The 13,492-nt window shown below is 45.2% G+C and overlaps 1 protein-coding gene across 3 annotated transcripts in view; it reads left to right on the top strand.

The window, feature by feature from the left end:
• Window positions 1-13,492, top strand: part of ERI3 (ERI1 exoribonuclease family member 3) — a 130,509-nt gene that overhangs the window by 47,392 nt on the left and 69,625 nt on the right. For all 3 annotated transcript variants that reach the window (XR_001331363.2, XM_005521086.3, XM_014250903.2), the window contains exon 6: window positions 4,604-4,676. Coding sequence is in view for 2 of the 3 variants with exons in the window: in XM_005521086.3 (XP_005521143.1) it covers window positions 4,604-4,676 (73 nt within the window). In the remaining variant the exon portion in view is untranslated. The remainder of the gene's footprint in view (window positions 1-4,603; window positions 4,677-13,492) is intronic.

Genomic DNA, 13,492 nt, shown 5'->3' with positions numbered 1-13,492 from the left:
CCAGGACACAATAAAAATGTTCTGCATCTCTTACAATGCAAGGTCTCCACAGAATGAATTTTTTTGGAAGGCTAAGATCAGGTTTATAAACCCCAAGATTTAATGTACCTTTATCTTCCCATAGAGGAACTTGTTTTTTTAACTGCCTTGATATCAATACACCCTGTGTGTAGCAAGTGGCCCAATTTCTTTGTCTCCTGACATCCTGAACCCAGAAGCAGATGGACGTTAACCAGCTCTGATTAGTTGGGAGAATCAAGCATTAATTTTTTATACGCCAGAACCACCTGAGTGACGGAAATCAATTATGGCTGCCCCTCCCCCTTCCATATTAATGTGTTGGCTCTGAGTGGAGATGGAGGGACCTGTTGAAACGAGAAACCCCTATTTCTTCATTTGACCCTCTAGATAATTAGGGTTAAATTGATATGCTATCACACTGGTGACACATTTTATCTGCCTCTGTTTGTACAAGAGGATACAATAGTGGAGGAAGGACCAATTTGTGCCCTGCTTTAGCTAACCAGACTGAGATAAAAGGTGTCACTAGTATGATAACGTTTTTGCCTCATGCTCCTTTATTGTTGCTCAATTTGCCTTTTTTTTTTTTTTTAATCCTGTTCTTTTTCTTTCAGTACCCTTGGTCATATTTTAACTCCATGCCATCGCATAATGACGCCCTGCTAAATGTGTGTGGAGATAGGCAACTCTGGCTGACAGCCTTCCCTGATAACCGAATTCCAGCCCATCCATCACCAGGCTGCTCTCCTTAACTTGAGGAAAGTGATAACTAAAGCAAGGCAGTTTATCACCGCTGAGCTGTGCGCTTCTTGCTGCCTTGGAGAGAACTGACTTCAACAGCAGAAATGCAGCCATGTCACCTCACCTCCTATTTGCATCCTGTTCATCTCCAGGCTCCATTTACCCTGCAGGGTGGTGAAGCAGGGCTGGATGGGAATCTGAGCCTGGGGTGGTGAAAGCTCTCGGAAAATGGTGCAGAGTTGCCGCTGCTGACCACAGTCTAAGAAGGACTTAGACTTGCTTAGCTGGGAAAGGAGAGTGTGCTACCTGATGTCACTGGCTCTTCTGCCCAAAGGTGATCTGTATTTTGGGAGCAGGCAGAAGTTATGTGCTCCCATCTCTGCTTCTGCACAAAAAGAGCTGCATTGGAGGCTGGAAAATCCCACAGCCATTTTCAAGTTTCTCTATATTGAATGCATTTTGGCTGATTAGGTGGTTTTTGAAAGCCAGCTTCCTCCCCAGGGAGTGAGAGCTTCGGTGTTTGGGAAGCCAGTTAAACCTCAGTCAAAAACTAGAAGGATCATGGGATGTTGAATTTAGCAAAGTGCGCCATCATTTCTCCCTTACCTGAGGGAGGGACAAATTCTGAGCTATCTGCTGAAGCAAAGCTGCCCTCAGTGAGCAGGTTTGGCTCTGGGAAGAGCAAGAAGCTGTACTGAGCATAAAAGCTTATTTATCAAATGAGTGAATGCTCAAGTGAATGGTTGCTCTCAAAAGTAGACATACTTCCTTACAGGCCATGGTACTTCTGTTCCCCAGAACAGCCACAGATATGCCTTATTCAGTCCAGCCTGGAAAAGATGATAGAGAAACTCTTGCCTGGTCACCCAGCTGAAGAGTGGGGGGGACCACCGCAGGTGGCAGTCTTGGAGCTGGGGAAAAGATTTTGCAGGGGTATTTTCCTCCCCGTAGCTACCAGGAAACCTGGGTGCTGTGCAGCGAAAGCCCCTGGTTCCCTGTGCCAGGGGAGTGCTGCATATTCAGATTAGACCAGACCCATTCAGCAATCCTTTGCTAATCCTTGCTCAGTGGCTATGACCCCAGTGGCCTGGAGCCTCCAGGACTGCATCTTCCAGCTCAGGGATAGACTTTCCTTTTGGTCTGTGCTGCTGGCAGCCTGCCCAGGTTATAAGGTGAGTGTTGGTCTCCTGGTGCTTGAAAAACTTGAAGCCCCTCTGCTGCTAACAAGAAATGAGGGGAGCACAAGCTTGGAGGGGGAGGGGGAATGTCCTGAGGTCACACAGCTTCACAGGCAGTTTCTGGGGTTGTTACTTGTTTGCAAAAATGCATCATTTATTTAGTTGACATATTTATTTGGAGCATTTATTTTCTCCAATTAAAGACCCACTGTCCAGCGCCCAGGGCACACTGCCATCAGTCTCAGGGTGAAAATAGAACCAGACTGTCCAGTTTGCTGGGCCTTTTGGTCCCACAGGGATGGCAGTGCTTTAGATGTCATTCGTTGCACTGGGTGGTTTGCTGTCAATTCCTGTGGCTAACAAGAACAATGATGCTCTCACTTCTTCTGGGCCCCATCCAGATGTTAGGTAAACTGATAATTTTTCTTCTAACTGGAGCTAGGCTGAGACCTGTCTTAATGAAAGCCTCTTGGGTTTGGAGGAGAAACTAATTTTTTGTAACATACTTTTTGTGACACAACTTCTGTTAGTATCATCCTCTCTAGATAAATGTGAGCAGACTGAAAGAGGTTGAGCTAACCAAGTGCCTTCTTTAGACCAGTTGTTTGTTTAGTTCCTTTTCTTGTGATCTTTCTTGATTTGGGCACCAGCAAAAAGCAGCTTTCCTGGAGAGTTTTCTCAGCATGCTGCTTGGGGCTGGTCGGGTCTGTTCAACTAAGGGATGTCATGGACATCTGTGTAATGGCTGTAAAATGCATGGGCCAGGTTACTGTTTATGTGGCAGTGTGCAATTGTGAGGAGTGACTCCAGGTGCTTTATTTCTGCATGATGGCATCAGATGAGCTGTGCCCAGGGATGGGACTGTGCTGTCAACTTGCACTACTTGCCCTGTGAATCGCTGTGGCCTTGCTCCTTGCAAGCTCGTTCTTTTGCCAGCCTTCCTGCTTTCAAAGAGATTCCTCTGGATATTCTTACACAAATGTGTTTGAATGACTTAAGTGATTGGTCCTAAATCATCACATGTACATCTTCTCAGGACCAGGCATTTGACTTTGGCATATGAAACCTATTACTTTCTCAGCCCTGCTTAGAAAACCTGTTTATTTCTCCACATAGAAATGGTGAAGTCACCAAGACCAGACTGCTCTGCTACTGCACTACCATGGGTCTCACATTATCTGCAAGTGCATTATCTGTGTTGCTCCTTCATCTTGTTACTTGGGGAAATGTCTGGAGATGCTTCCCTGTTCGCCAAAGGGTTTAGAGCTGGGCTGAGCACTCAGGTACTTCCTGGGATACTGATGGTGCACCTTTGGGTGTTTACCTTGTATCCACTTCTCACCAGAGCTTGTTCCTGTATTTCAGTCTTGAGTCTGAAAACTAGTCTGGACTATTCACTTTTTCCTCTGTGGAGAGCAGGAGAAGACTTTGCCCTGGACATGGTGATCTGTGTTTGGATGTTTGAGCTGATGCTGGCACTTATAGCTCTTCCTCCTACCCTACAATCTCCTCCTACAACCCCCATGTGCCTGAGGAAGTTGGGAGATTCCCCACCCTCTCTGTTTGCAAAAGCTGATTTCTGGGGTTGTGACTTTTAACATGCACAAACAGCGCTAATTTAGTCATTTATTTAGTTGACATATTTATTTGGGATGTTCCTTTGCTTCACTTAAAGATCCTGTGGCCAGTGCCCCAGGCATGCTCAGCAGTATGTGAATGAACAAGATCCATCAATTACCCTTGACCAGATCAAAGTGGCCAGGAAATACTCACATAACTCATGTCCCTGCACAGGCTTGGCTGGAGACACACATTTTGCGACTCAGCATCCCCGGTTGAGCGCCGCATCCTTGCTCCCCTGCAAACATATTGGGATCAGCACAGTGTGGGAGAAGCAGTTTTCCTGAGGTGCTGCTGTCCCTTCAGGCAATCTGCCTGCCTTACTGATGCTGTTTTGTTTTGAGCCCTATTCCATCGGCTTGCTGTAGGAAGGGAGAGGATCAATATGTGTGCTTGCAGCTCTGGCTGCTGTGCTCACATCCCAAGTGAGACAGTGTGCACCACCTTGTATCTTCAGAGTTGTCTGCTCTCTTCTTCCAAGCACCTGCTTGGAAAAGAGCCTCTGCTTTATTGGCCCTACAGCATTTCTATCAAAAAAATTAATACTGTGGTGCCTCCTTCCCTCCTTCATATCTCTTCTGATGTTTTAACCATAAAGGCCAAATGGAGAAGCGCCGTGGCATGACAGGTGAATGGTCAGTCCTTCATACAGTCTGGCCTGTAGGCTGCTGGCAGAGCAGGATGGTTTTGCAGGGATTTGTGATGGGTTTGCTTAGCCAAGGACAGCCTGGATACTCCAGTCGTGTTTGTGTGTTAGCCATTGTGGAGAAGAGCTGAGTGCTACACTTGTACACAACTGTTCAAAATGTTTAGTCTAAAAGGTTTCAGCAGCCTGGATGTGCCTGGATGTATGTAAGTCTTAAGCCAAGCTGTACTCTCATGAGATTTTTTTGCCAAGAGCTATGGTGTTTCTGATGTGCAGCATGATGTTACAGCAGATTTGAGAGTCTTTTCCATCTCTGAACAAAATGCACTTAAGAAAACAGAGTTTGTGTTGTCAAGACACTGATTGAATCAAACTTGCTCTCTCTTCTCTCTTACAGGTTACCAGGACAATGCCAGTACTTAGGGCTGCCGGTTGCTGATTACTTCAAACAGTGGATTAATCTGAAAAAGGTACTTCTGTGCAAACTGCCATGGTCCCTGTCTCCCTGTCTCCCTCCTCCCCTTGTCCTTCACTTTTCCTCTTTAAGGAGGTATCTAATAACTACTGCTGTTTTGCATTGAAATGAGTTATTTTCTCAGAAGCTGGGCTGAGCGAGTCCTCCAGCTCCCTATTGTATCTCCTCTAATAGAGTCTTACTGTACTTGATGGGATGTGTTCTGCAGCTGGGGAGAATCCCATTGTGGCAGGCACAGAGCAATGTCTCTGCATAATATTGGGACACTGTGAGACCCCCTTTCAGTGAAGGTTGTGTTGTCGCCAGTACTGCTGACTTTGTTTTGTTTTGCAGCCATATAAGGCTCCTTGGAGCATGGTCCCCATCAGATGAAATTCCAGTTAATAAATGTGGAAATACTCCAATATAAAAATCAGCATTTCTCTTTGTGGTGTGGGGAAAGGGAGCTGTCTCTGCAGCATATCCAACTCAGAGATCAATGCTCACTTTGCTAACCAAAATGCCTTGGACTGAATACTGTCTGGTGCTTTGTCTTTTGCTCCATGCCTTCACTGGGTGGTTAAGGAGCAGCATGCTGTGCATCCACAAGGACTCCTGGCACAGCTTCTTCATCTGCACAGAAAAATATGATGATGCCATAAGTCACAAACCAAAGTGGGAAGAAAACAACTCTGATTACAAGCAGGAGCAGAGTGAGGGAGGAGGCTGCGGTCTGCACAAGAGAAATTGGGGTGGCCCTCCTGACTAAACCTTTAGATGAGTAAGATTCCCTTCCCCCATCCAATTTAGTGCTTTATTTGGGTTTCTATGCCTTTTCCTGGTAATTAGGGGTCTCAGTAAGTGGATTTTTCTTATAAACAGCTCGTTGTTCTTGCGGGCTTTTCTTTTGTTCTTTTTATTTATTTATTGTTTTAAATGGAAGTGTGAGTGACAGGCTGAGCGGCCGCAGAAGGACAATTTGCATGATCTGTTCCGTCAAATAGGGTAGAACATGAACTTAACAAGGGATGCTGGCAGCACATTCCTGGATGAACTTGTCAAAGGGTCTTGTATTTCCCTGCTGTCAGAGCAAATCTTTTGGCTGATTGCTGGTCCTTGGTAAATGAAATCTGAAAGCACATTGGGGCATTCTGCAGTTCAGTGACCATTAATGATCGCCATTTGAAGTTCACTAAACTTCCGGTGAATGGATAGCAGCTATATAACCAGCAGGTTGATGGCTGCAGAATAATAATACTAAAAAAAAAAATCCCTGTGTACTGATGTTTGCTAAGAAGTAGGTTGATCCAGCCATGCTCCTCCTCTAGGCCTTAGGATTAATGACTTACAGCACTCTCCCATAGTTCAAGGCTCTTGGATTTAGTGTGTTAGGAGGTGGGATTCATCATTATGTAGGTGTCCAGGCAAGTGTCTCTTCTTCAAGGTGAGCGTTTGTGTATTGCATGTCAGCAAGTACTAAGATACTAAGCTGAGGGCTTCTAAGCATCCATGAAGTCCCAAGCACAGAGCTAAAGGCAGGAGCAGGAGGGAAGTTGTTACAGTGAAATCCTCCCCTCTCCAGCTACCTGAAAGGGTCACATGCTGAGCATGTAGGATGGGGGCATGTGGGTTGGGTTGTCCTCCTCTGCAGATGGAAACTTGGAAAGTAAAGCTTCAGCCTCCTTCAGATTGTGCAGGAAAGGGGATGTGAGAGGGAACTGCTGATCTTCTTCCAACCCCTCTAGTCCCTTAAAAACAATGAAGTTTTTCTGACACTTTAATACCTGACATCCTCTGAAAACACAGAATGGTTCGAGGGACCCTGGTCACTTCATAGGAAGTAACCCATGTTGCAGAGGAGAGCATTGACCTCTCCTGTCTTGTGGCTAAGAGCTGCTTCTCCTGGGACTTGCTCTTACCCTGGGGTGGTGATCTTTCTATGCCATGCACTGCTTTCAGGTGCTTGTGGGGCAGTTGCCTGTGTGTTTTCACGAGAGAGAATTTCCAGCCTAGATAACTAATTCTGTCCAAGCAGATGGACCCAGTGGAGACTCATTCTCTATTGAATGAGCTCCCAGTGTGAGACAGATAAGAGTAGACAGGTAACTAGCCCCCCCATTCTTCCCTGCATAGCTCAGTTGGCCCTTTTTCCCACCCCCGGCACATTCCTTACTTAGAAATACCTCCAAGGCTGAGTTTGCCTTTGACCTGATCCATGAAGTAAGTGGAGGTGTTGGAGGGTGGGTGGGGCTTGCAGTGTGAAACTGATGATTTCTAGGTCATGGATAATGCAGAGATACGAATGTTTCAGATCTCAAGAAAACAGGCATATATGACAGAGAGCAGTTTCCTGAAGGATGGCCTCACCTGCATCAGCTGTATCTTCTTTGAGTCTTTATGAGCAGTGATAACAAGAGGACCTTTCTGAATTAGGGAGCTCCTGCTGCAACTACCAGGCAATGCTGAAGTAGTATTACACACAGACAAATCTGTGTACCTATGTGTATTGCAGTAGTAACAAAATGTGTTCCAGATTCTTCTGCCAATGCACACACAGCTTCAGGTCCTTTTTGTCTCTGTTTTTTATAATTTTTAAAAAACAGTCCTTGTCTGGACTCCCTCTGCCACGGCATGGGATGCTCCAGAGCTCAGCAGATCTTCTTCTGCAGTGGTGAGAGAGTCTTTCTCAGAGTTCATTTGCCAATAAACTTCCCTTTTGACTGCTGTACTGCAGGAGCAGTTGAGGTGAGAATTTTGTGCCTGCAGGCAGCTTTCACAATTTCCAAGACCTGCCTCTCAGGCAAGCTGGAGAGAGAAATTGCCCCTAGTAGCTGTCACGCTTGCTTTGCCTCAGGCAAACTTGTTGGATTGATCTGGCCGTTCGGTGGTGGTGAGCTCCACATCTGACTGTTGCAATGGTGGCCATAGTGTCTTGGGATCAGTAAAAAAGCCTTCTGTGGAGGGGACTGCAGAGGGGGAAGCTGCCTGTGCACTTGACCATGTTTGCTGAAGTTTTACCTTGCCCTGTGCCCCCCCCCCAGTCTGCTAATGCATCCCTTCTGTCAAGCCTGATCGGTGTTTGCTGACATTTTTAATGTCACTGAGCGATCTTGTATCTCTAGTGAACTGTCAGTGTAGAGCTGACTCGGGGCAGAGAGTTTATCATGTTCTTCACTTCGATTAGCTCAGCCTTGTGGGAGGGGAGCAGAAAGCAGAGGAGGCTTTCTTTGAATGCTGCAACATTTCAGATATCCCCCTAAACCATCTCAACAGAGAGCCACCATCTCATCTGCCAGTTCTCCTTAGGTACCTATCATGTTGATCTGCAGAGGCCCCATGGGTTAGGACTGAGGTGCAGAACCTGAGCTACATCACTGGAGACAGATGCTCAAGGTAGAAATAACAGAGAGTGCTTCATGTCTGGAGAGAGGGGCACCAGCAGAGTAATGTGTACAGAAAGCAAGAGACCATGGGTCAAGATTTATGCAAAAAGGAAAGCTGCTGCAGCTAGCAAGCTACAACCAAGCTGCTGCCCTGAGAGTATCCTCAGATAGCCTGGGTAAATCCATTACTGCTTATTATAACACAAGGATCACCTCTCATTTGTGGTCCCTCTGCTCTTCTAGGAGCCTCTGTGGTTTGTTCTCCAGGTCGCACTAGACTTAGCAGCATGGTTGGTCCTGTGAGGAATCCTTACCTCTGGAGCTGGAACCAGTGCTGTGTTAGGCTGGGGACACAGTGCCTGCAATCACAGGGTGTCCAAGAATGGGAATGGGAAACCCAGCAGGCAGTAGTTGTCATCACCATTGGTCTGGGAGCATGTCACTGAAGGGAGAGCGGTTTAAAGGAGGAAGGAGGTGGAGGAAGAGGGGTGAGGATAGATTTTCTTACAATGAGCTTTTGCAAGAAGAATGTTAGAAACACAATGAGGGTATCAAAATGGGCCGACCAGATATGTAACCCAGGTTATCTTTATGCCAGAGGCCAGTAGCCAGTGCTTGTGGGTGTAACAGGGAGAGCATGGCTTGAGTCAGCTTTCTCTGATGCCCAGCAATTGTCTCAAGAACTGAGAGCTGTCCCTGGACCACTGTATCTAGTACCTACTGTTTTTACCAGAAACTTGTACACCCTTTTCTGAATCTGCTCATGCCTTCAGTTTCTATAGCATCCTGCAGCAATGACTTTTGGTATTTAATTATGCATCAATTATACTCTGTTTACTCATATATTGTGTGAAGATGCAGATCCCTTTGTTTCTTTTAAACCTATTGTCAGATCATTTTCTTGTACCTAGGTCTTGCATTGTGTGAAAGAACACGTTTCTAGTTCTTCTTCATGGTGTTACTCCTGATTTGAGACCTCAGTCATACTCTTGCTCAATTGTCTTTTCCAGCATAGCAAAACTTGTTGGAGGGCTCAAGGCACAAAGGCACTTGTGGTCTCTGTGACTCTATAACTGGCTTGTGGAAGTTATTCTTTACATCTGTACACTATCCTGATCTTCCTTTAATTCTCTGGATGTTTTGCAGTTAAAAGATAAGAGGAATGTTTTATGTATCCACTAAGGGTTTGTTTTATTCCTTGTTTCTCAAATTATGTATATATTTATTTTTTTTTTAAAAATAAGACAATCATCATATCCATCACAGAGCTGTCCCTTTCTCCACACAGCAATCCTGGCGTCTTTGACCATCTTTGATTTCTGTTCAGAGGGTGCAGCATGTCTTTAGATACAGTAATAGTGGCTGCTTTAGGAGTGACAGAAAACTGGTTTTAGTTTGACATCCTCCTGAAATTCAGGGGAGTTTTTGTGAAAGGCAAGAGTAGAATGATGTGTGTGAAGGAATGCAACTTTCCTTCTCTGGGCATGATGAAACAGGGTTGACAGAGCTTTGGGGAGCACAATGCTGGGGTGCTGTGGCTGTACACAGAGCTAGCCTTTCCCAGGGCCAGCCTTTATTGATCTGTAGATATTCCTGTTTGGAAGCAAACTGTTAATATACATTCACATATGTTTTAAGGTCACCTACTTGCATTGTGAAATCTGTCAGAGGAAGCATGTAATAGGATGTTTTTGTTAATATTTGGCTACTAGAAATAAACACATCTTAAACAAACAAAGATTTGCTAACAGCTTTCTGTCTCTCCTCTGAATTAACAATTCCTTCTGCCTTTGGGGTGGGAGGAGGGGCTCAGAGTACTTCTCAAGCACTTGGTGCTGAAGTGTCTTGAGTGCTTTGGATGAAGATCGTTGGAATGGGTGAGAAATGGTTTATGTGTTAACCCCTATATTTCGAAGTTGCTTTTGTGAGGTTTAAATACTTGAGGACTTAGAGTGATTGTTATCATTTTCCTATTTATTGAATTACTGGCTGCAGGGAATATAAAATGCCTGGTCAGGTTAGAAATGCCAGAGGAGGAGTCCTCAGGCAAAGTGCCTCATGGCCAGAGCGCCAGGCACATGAATAAATGTTGCCTTCTAACTGCAAAGAACTGTGCCCAGGGCTTTGCTTGTTTGCAGCATGGGTGACTGTTCTGAGACCCTGTGAAACCTTCCTTCAGTGGGACCTGGGCTTGCTTGGTTCCTCACCCCATCAGTGAAGCTCTTGGCTTTGGAAAGTCTCAGAGGGCACAAATGGGAGAGGTTGTGAAAGGAAGCACAAGGAGAAGTGTGACTCGGGAGCTAGGACAGTAAGGGTATCTCTTCCACACAGATGAGGGAAGGAAAGTGTCTGTGGAATGGCATTGGTTCATAGTTGGAAGGAAATGGAAGGAATTGCTTATAACAGCAAAATGACTATGTTTAATAAATACTCTGCTCTGTATTTACAGAAAGGCAGAGGTTGCCATATTGCTGAGCAAGAGGTTTGCTGTTACAACACAATTTTCTGATAAAGTCAAGTAGTGAATTGGTTGGCATTTTGCATAGCTGGTTTACAGGACTTCTAAGAGCTGGCTGAGATGCCCTGGACTATTAATAAGTCTTTGAACATGGGGGAAGTTCTAGAGGACTGGAAGAAAGCTAATGTTGTACCAGTAATTTAGAAGGGCAAATGGGATGACCGATGAAGTAATTATAGCCCTATCATCTTGACATTAATTCTGGGCAAAGTAATGAAAAGCCAGATATCATAGTTGATTAATAAAGAATGAAAAGAGGGTAATATAATGCCAATCAATGTGGATTTATGGAAACTAGATCTTTTTCAAACTAACTTGATATTTTTTTTATGAGAATACATGTTTGGTTGATAAAGGTAACCATGTCAATGTAATATACTTCTGGAAGGCATTTGACTTGGTACCTTATGACATTTTGATTAAGAAACAAGAGTGATACAAAATCAACATGGCACACATTACATTGATTAAGAAAGAGCAAACTGACAGCTCCTAGCATTTAATTGTAAATGGATAATCATCATGGAGTGCATGTCTTCCTAGTGGGGTCCCACAGGGATCTATTTTTCAGACCTCTTGTATTTAACACTTTTGTCAATGCCCTGAAAGAAAACATAAAAATAATTTTCAAAAACATGTGCAGATACTGCATCCAGAAGGTGGCTGCTGTTGGATTTATAAATAGGCAATGGTGAGGGGGAGCAGAGGTGCTGGATCATTTCTTTCTTTGGGTCTGGTTTGACCAGTATGGGATGTTGGATCCCATCTGCATCAGAAAGAATTGTGGAAACTTGAAGACTGGATGAGAACTGCGAGACCAGAGGAGCACTCGCCATGCAGTAACAACCCTGGGAGCCATTTAGCTACCAGAGCCATTAGTACCAGAGAAGGGTAAGGGCTGTAGTTGCCAAGCATCTAAAGGGAGAGCCACAATGTGACAAGAGGTTCCTTCACAGAAGCAGACAAAAGCATAAGCAGTTCCAGTTCCTGGAAGCCAAAGCAAGGTAATTCAGGTGCAGATCTTTACAGTGTGGGATAATTAACTGTTGGAACAACTTAGTGAGGGCTGTAGTGGATTACCCAGCTTAGGAGGAAGGGTGTTTTTCCTAAAAAACATCAGCTGTGGTTCAGACAGGAATTTGGGGCAGTGCTGTGGCCTGTGCAGGTCAAGCCAGCCGGATGTGGTTGTTTCTTCTACTGTGATGATCTTTTCCCGTCTTGTACAGCTCTGGCCGCTCTGTTCCCTTGCAGTGAGAGCACTCTCAAGGGCTCCTGGCTCAGGGAGCACAGACACCAAGAACAACACAAGGCTGGGAATGGAGGGGGAAGCATCCCAGGGAATGCAGCACCTCTGGCATGGGCAGAAGAACCCTCCTGCTCTGAGGCTAGAGCACAGCAGCCTTCCACGACTTCTCCTTTAAATCTGTCGTGCAGCTGTCTGAACTCTGAAATTTCTTTCACTCTCTCCCTCGCCTTGTTAACATGTGTTGCCTTTGGGGTAATCAGGGAAAAAATATTATGTCCTTTTACAATTACCGGGTTTTGGAATATTAAAATGTCTCTCTGCATCGGCAGTGTTATTTTGATTGGTATTCTAACCTTTGACTAGCCCATAAAGCGAGCCGCTCTTCAAGCCAATATTGCGGGACTGAAATTTAATTCCGAAATGATTCCAGATAATAGGGAGACAGATAATATATGCATGAAGGATATTATGTTTGGACTAAATGCAGCAGGGCCAGGGCTTGGGAGTTGAATAATAGCCCAGAGTGAGTTATAATCTGTGGGACAGAAATACCTTACTGTCAGGGCCAGGAGAGGAACTCTTAAATCAAAGGGAGGCAGATGAGGAGGGAGTTGAGGATAGTCATCTCAGTGGGAAAGGGCATCCAGGAGAGGCCTTAAAGGAGCAGCCCTTTCTGTCCTTTTGCAGGGCAACCTGTCCTTCCTTTCTTAATAAGGAGTGCTGAGTAAAAACATACTTCCAAGGAAAACCAATAGGCAGGGATTCTGGAAGTTCTTGTCAGTCTTTTCCTTTTTGTCTTCCTGGATTCATTAGAAGAAGGTACAGCATGGGTTGATGTCTCAGTTTCCCTACAAGTTGTACCAGATGGACCAAGGGGTTGTTGTTGTAGTGGGTTTGCAATACATGCTAAGGTAGAGTGCTCACATAATACAGAGTAATCATTGGGGTTGATTTTGACATCCTCTGTCACATACAACAAAGAAAGCACAGGCATGGCATGTGGGCTACATGGACAGCAGCTGCTGTTCAGGGCTTTGCCCCTGACATTCTCAGCCTGGGACTCACTGCCAGGCAAGGCTATTTCCTTCCCTCAGAGTTGCTGCCTAAGCTGGTGACTGGAGACACACAGTAGAAGTATCTTCTGTGACAAAAGAGGTGTAAATTCAGTGACTTTTAAACACTGAAGGCTTTAAGAAACAACACCTCCCTCTGGGGTCTCTGTACCAGAGAAGGGAACTTGTGGTTTTTGCTATTTACTCCTCTACAAGTGGCACTTTGTTCTTTGCCAGCATCTTCCAAGCGTGATAGAGTAGTCAGCAGAATACTCTCCATTCTGGAGTATCTCAGTCCTCTAACTTAACCTGCTGGGCAAGGTGTTGGGAGCTTTCTGTAGGTAGACTTTGCAGAGCATTGCAGATAATCGTGCTGCCAGCTGTCCTGGGAGGAGGGGAACTGAGCAGGCAGAGATGGAGAATGATGTCTGCTGCTGGGTGACACAAACCCATGTCGATATAACAGGCTTTGGCTCAGTGGCACGAGCTTATAGTTTCAAAGTAATGATCCCAGCCTCACATTTCATTTCCTTGCCTTGCAGTCTCAGGAGCTGGTCTTGCTACAGCTGAGAGGGGTCTAGATCTAGCCTGGAGGCTTCACTGGTTTTGGATGACTTGAACGATAACATACAT

This window comes from Pseudopodoces humilis, chromosome 10 (assembly GCF_049639895.1).
Source record: "Pseudopodoces humilis isolate 2021_Gansu_Grassland_sample_001 chromosome 10, ASM4963989v1, whole genome shotgun sequence".
Lineage (NCBI taxonomy): Eukaryota > Metazoa > Chordata > Aves > Passeriformes > Paridae > Pseudopodoces > Pseudopodoces humilis.
Note: the sequence above shows the minus strand (reverse complement) of the source record. Positions and strands in the feature narration are given on the sequence as shown.